General features: G+C 32.9%; 2 protein-coding genes across 2 annotated transcripts in view; one reads left to right on the plus strand and one right to left on the minus strand.

Moving 5' to 3' along the window:
* On the minus strand, positions 1,029-1,851 carry LOC105160996 (putative germin-like protein 9-2). Its single transcript, XM_011078543.2, has one exon. The coding sequence runs from the start codon at positions 1,809-1,811 to the stop codon at positions 1,197-1,199; it is 615 nt and encodes a 204-aa protein (XP_011076845.1). The 5' UTR covers positions 1,812-1,851; the 3' UTR covers positions 1,029-1,196.
* The window catches only part of LOC110011921, a 2,709-nt gene continuing 2,334 nt past the window's right edge, over positions 5,394-5,768 (plus strand). Inside the window, exon 1 of the mRNA XM_020693586.1 lies at positions 5,394-5,445. Coding sequence (XP_020549245.1) covers positions 5,439-5,445 — 7 coding nt within the window. The 5' untranslated portion in view covers positions 5,394-5,438. The remainder of the gene's footprint in view (positions 5,446-5,768) is intronic.

Below are 5,768 nucleotides of genomic sequence, written 5' to 3' on the forward strand. Positions count from 1 at the left end.
AAGAGAACCGACCGAATAGTTGATGAAAATGGATGGGCTTGGGTGCAATCAACTCGCCGGAGGATGGGGAGTTGATTGGTGGTGGTCTCGAACAGTGGGTAGGTCGGACGGCGGTGAATCGAGAAGAGAAAGAAAATAAATCTAGGTTTTAGGATAAGACTATAATCAACAATTGGGGGCATGTTTGAACTCTGATTGAAACACATGCTATAGGGTTGGAATCAGCGTAGGATGGCGAGTTTAGTGGTAGTACGCGTGGCCGGAGACGCGCCGGAAAAAAAATTCCGGCGACCGGCTTGGTGGTGGTGGGTGATGGTTAACCTTTTTTTTTATCACGTCAGCATCCACGTAGGATGCTACCTGTGTAGTAATGTCCATTTGTCGCCGAAACCCTAATCCCCAATTTGATTTGTCAATTTCCGATCACTTTTGGCCAGAAGGACCAAAATTGCTACAAATTTTAAACATAAAGGACTAAAATTGCCAGTCTCATAGCTAGGGGACCAATTTTGCCACCCCCCTAATATACAGGACTAATTTTGCAATTTTGCCAAAATAAAATTTACTCATTTACTTAATGCAACTATAGCGATTATTTCTTATTATATTGATAATGAACATATTTCTTTTTTTTTTTTTTATAAAATTTCAAGTTTGAAAATGATATTTTATTAAATTATATTCCGACACTTTTTAAGGTATACTAAGTAGTAATTTTAATAAATTTTTAGAGCATTTCAACATTCTAAAATGTATTTTTTGTGTATCGTCTGGTAACATCATGATACACTATATTCAGTGTGAAATAAACTAACCCGTAATCTATAATATTATTTGAAAAAAAAAAAAAAAGGAAAGAAAACTTTCGCACTACTATTTTTTGAATACCTAAAGTTATCCATTTTTTTCTTTCTTTTCTTTAAAATTTTTTTATCAAATTAGTAATTTTAAACTATGAATGCACATCTGAAATGCAATGCTAACTTAGACGGATGAAAGCTATGACATTGTTTGGATCACCTGTGAAATGATGAGAAAACGGGAAAATATGTCTTATTAGAAACTTTGACATGCTTAGTTGCCTACTACGTATCAAATCAATCATTACGTAGATGAGTGTGGAAGGTTGATCCAGCAGCATGATGATGATTTATTGACAGGATTATTACATCACAAATTCTGGAGAATTAACCATCTTAATGTGAAAGCCCATACTTGAGCTGCCTAATCGTTGCAACATCAGTTTTGAACGAAGCAGCCAAGACAGGGTCATCAATACTGGTATTGAACACAGCACTGGGGATAGAAACTGTTCCCGCATTGGCGCTGCCGAATGCGGAAAGCGCGATGGCCGGGTTCTGACCGTCCGGGTTGTACTGATAGTGAACAAGTCCTTTGGGGAACACGAAAATGTCACCTTGTTGAAGCGTCTGCGTGAAGAGATGGTTAGTGGTGTCAACGAATCCCACTTCAAGACATCCAACGAGGAGGAACAAGAGCTCCGACGAACGAGGGTGGGTGTGTGTCGGGTTGACACTGCCCGGAGGGTAGAAGAGAGCAGCGTACGAAACGCTCTGGCCGTTGAGGGCCGGGAGTTGGGCCATGGTTGCCTTGTAGACGGTGAAGTTTGGCGGTGTTGCTCCGATGAAGGAGCGTAGGCCGGTGTAGGTGAAGAATTCGGCGTCCACGGTTGTGTTTGGTGGAGCTATGAAGTCGGAGAGCGTATCCGCGTCAGCAGCGAGTGATGGACGAAGCGTAGAAAGTGTAATTAGCGCTAGCAGAAGCAGTAACGACCCGTATTCGGAAGACATTTTGTGAGAGGGTAATGTTTAGAGAATAGAACACACGAAATGTAGTGAGGAACAAGACATATATATCGCTTAGGGTTACGTTGTATGGATATTTAAGTCGATTTGTACTATGCTTCTTGGTGTTGTCAATTGGAACATACTGGCAACTGCAGATAATTAGTTGTCAGTCTGTTCTTGTCTTGGAATATTTTTAGCTTTGGCAGATTATTGCAAGAACGATGAAATCATGGAAAGAAATGAAGGGAATGTTATTTTTGGCTTTCAAGATTTTCGTATGGAATTTTCTACTTGAAAGTCGTTGTATCTTCTATTGAATTTAATATATTTATGCTACGTGCATAGAGTTTTTCCCAAAGTAAAGTAAATCACACAATATTTGTGCACATAACGTGTAATATTAATTGAAAAAGAAGATATAATAAAATTTCGAATAAAAGAATATTCAATTATTAAGATTTTGACCGAAGTAATTTGTCTTCCGCTAAATGCATAATGGATGACAAATAAATGTATGGATATATGTATATAGCTCCCCAGAAAGGGTAAATTATAATTTACTCCTCAGTAATTTATGAAATATATATTCAAAAAGATTCTTCCTGACCCAAAAAAAAAAAACCAATATTTTTTAAAATACTGCATATTATGTGTAGTGATTTTTTTTTTTTTTTTAGTTACAAATTATATTTATCTCCTTGAATTAAATATATATATATATATATATAAGTGGTTTGGATCTCATCAACAAGTGTTACGGTTCATACTTATTTGATATAAAAATAGTCAAAATATATTTATTTTGAAGAAAATATAAATTTTGTATATTTTAAAATATAAAAAATAGATATATGTTATATAGAAAACATATATATATATATATGGTGAATAGCAATTTACTCCCATGTGATATTGAAAATGAGCACGTTACCCCCTCTATAAAAAAAATATATAGCAATTTATCCCTCTATACTTTTTAAAATGAAGCAATTTACCCTCCTTATACAGGGAGGTGAATTGCTTTATTTTAGAAAACATAGGGAGGTAAATTGTTGTATTTTAAAAAATACGTGGAGGCAAATCACTATTTTTCTTCATAAGGTGGTAATTTGCTCATTTGTGATATCACAAGAGAGTTGGTTGTATTTTTTTCCATATATATAGGAGAAAAGGAGAAGGGACTCGATGGCAGGGGAAGAGACGGGTGGTGGAGGATCTGGGTGAAGGAGGTGGCAGATCGGGGAAGCGGGTGTAGGGGGTAGTGCGATGTAGGCGGCTGCGGATGGGTGGGGACGGAGTAGGCGGTGAATTAATATATATAAATATTTGTATGTATATATCAAATATCATATTAAATCTAAATCATTATTTTGAATTAAATAAAATCTAAATCATTAATTTTTATGTTAAATCTGGATCTTCAATTCAAATATAGTGAATTTTTATTTAAATCTGAATAAGCCAAAGTGTAAAATAAATTTTATTGCTAAAAATCAAGAAAAATCACATGGAGCGCGTGCGTTAAATAGTGTCATGGGAGTTTTCGTCTGTGTATCGAAAATATAGGAGAGTTTTTTCCTTATTTTTTTTCTAGCAAATGTTTTTTTAACATTTCATAGATCACGGGGGTAAATTTTCCCTCTTTGGTATAACTTATTGAATATTCAATTTCAAATTAGATATTTTTTTTAGTTCATCTAATACATAAATGCCATGTTCATATGTTATCTATTTATTTAAGGAAAAAAAAAATTATACTCACGACGTATGTATATTAAATAACATAAAAAATATAATAAAATTTAAATAAAAAAATAATCCCCTCACGAAAATAGAGCTGTATACCCTAAACTACCTGCCGAAAGAAGGTATCATATTTGGAATTTGAGGAATATTAATGATTCCTAAAACGGTGAAGAAAACTAATATGATCAACACTCTGAACAAGCAAATGGCTGCAACATCTATGATGTATATATTATGCTTGGGAATAATACTTTATTATTTTGTTATTTTCTGCTTACTCGTCTTATTTATCAATATTTATAAGATAACCCGTTACTTATTAATTTATTATGATGCATATTGGAGTCCAATAGCATCCAAGGACTGAAGGGTCTTTTTAAAAATTTTAAAATTAGCAGATGGGCTAATCTATAATATAGGGATTAGTACTCCAATACTTAAGTCAGTAAATGATATGCGATGAAATAAAATAAAAAAGTCAACTAGAAATTGTGAGATTGGATGAAATAAATAATGTAGTTTGAAGATGGAGTGCCGAAATATGAAGATTATTGGTACCGAAGGTGTGTGAGAGAAGTGCAGAAAAACGAGAGAAGTACTCAACCAACCTTGTTGTGTGAGCTTTTCTGCCTGTTGGCTTATCTTAAACCCTATTTACTGAAAGAATCGGTCTTATTCTAACATTTATAGAAGTAAGTTGCGAGATATTTAGAGGTCGATTGGAGAGATTGAGATATCCTCAAAAATTTTTAATTTCTAGATGTTGTCCATACCCGGACTGCTGCTTACCAATTTTTGTTGAACCGTCTAAACACCAAGACTATAATCCTCGTAAGTTGGTCTATTCTTGAAGGGGCCTGCCGTTGGTAAATGGGTGAGATTTAATTATATGATCTCATAGTCATGAGATCTCAACTTTCCCATTCGATTACCCCTTATCGGCCTTCTTCTTTTCGATCAATATTTTTGTATCACTTTTTTCAATTATTTATTGGAATTAGACCTAACATAGAGAATAAATTAACATACACTCGAACAATTGGATTCTTGAGTCGAAAATATATAAAAAATAAAGGAATAAAACTTCTGTTTTATACCTACAAAATTAAAAATACAAAAAAAAAAAATTATATTTACACTCTTGATCTATGACCTGTTAACATAAACCATCGCTATATTTTAGATAATTACACATACACCCACCAGAATATCATTATCACTTACACAAACCTCCTCTTAATTTTTTAAAAATTACCCACACACCCCTAAAAATATTAACATCCTACCCCTATTTTTTTATTGTTAGCGGTAGTTTCTGTAATTATGCAAAAAAATAAAGATAGTTTGTGTAAATAGACCATAAGTCAAAGGATGTAAAGGTAATTATCCCAAAAAAAAATGTTGACAACAGTTTCCTTTTATATGAATATTAACTATTTGTTACTATATAATTAATTACTCTATTACCATATACATAGATGAGTCTAAGCTCTTAGAGATTAATTACATGAATTGAAAATATTTTAAACGCAATTTAATTATTTGAATATTAAATCAAAACCGAGTGAGGAATTTAAGGGAATTTATAAATATGTCAAGAAAACATTTCCTATTTATTAATTCCTTGGCATATATAAAACGTAGTTGACTTTGTCACTGTATGCATATTAGGATTGAATATCATTTTCTATTGATTTCTCTTCATCAAACTTTTGCAATGGAAAATCAATCTCCAGATCATCAGGTACTTATTTTTGTTTGCAATTGTTTACAGTTTTTCTGAAAAAATCATGGTTAATTGTCGTGATACAGACCAAGGTCCTGTCCATGAATATTAGTTGCTGCGACAAGTGTCCCAAGATTTTGAAGAAGAAACTATTGAAGATGCCGGGTATATTTTGCTGATTCCTTTCATTTATATGAAACTCTTTTTTTTTTTTTATTAAATGAGATTCGATTCGTTATTACGTCATCCATTACACTCAAATTTAGATTTAATTCTATACATCGGTATTTCTAAATCAACAAATATATAAAAAAAATATTAAAAATAGATTATATACCCACATTAATAAAACTCGAACTTATAACTGCTGGTTGTTTATTTATTATCATTATTTGAAACTCAAATTCGCATGATACCTAGTTTTTGTGTCCGATTTTCTGGCTGGGACACATTCTCGTGGATTTTTCCAGTCTTGTGGGAACAATTTT

This window comes from Sesamum indicum, linkage group LG4 (assembly GCF_000512975.1).
Source record: "Sesamum indicum cultivar Zhongzhi No. 13 linkage group LG4, S_indicum_v1.0, whole genome shotgun sequence".
In the NCBI taxonomy this organism is placed as follows: Eukaryota; Viridiplantae; Streptophyta; class Magnoliopsida; order Lamiales; family Pedaliaceae; genus Sesamum; species Sesamum indicum.

What these genes read in the sequence shown, in the direction of transcription:
- LOC105160996 (XM_011078543.2), bottom strand. Translation starts at nt 1,811, where the DNA reads ATGTCTTCCGAATACGGGTCGTTACTGCTTCTGCTAGCGCTAATTACA.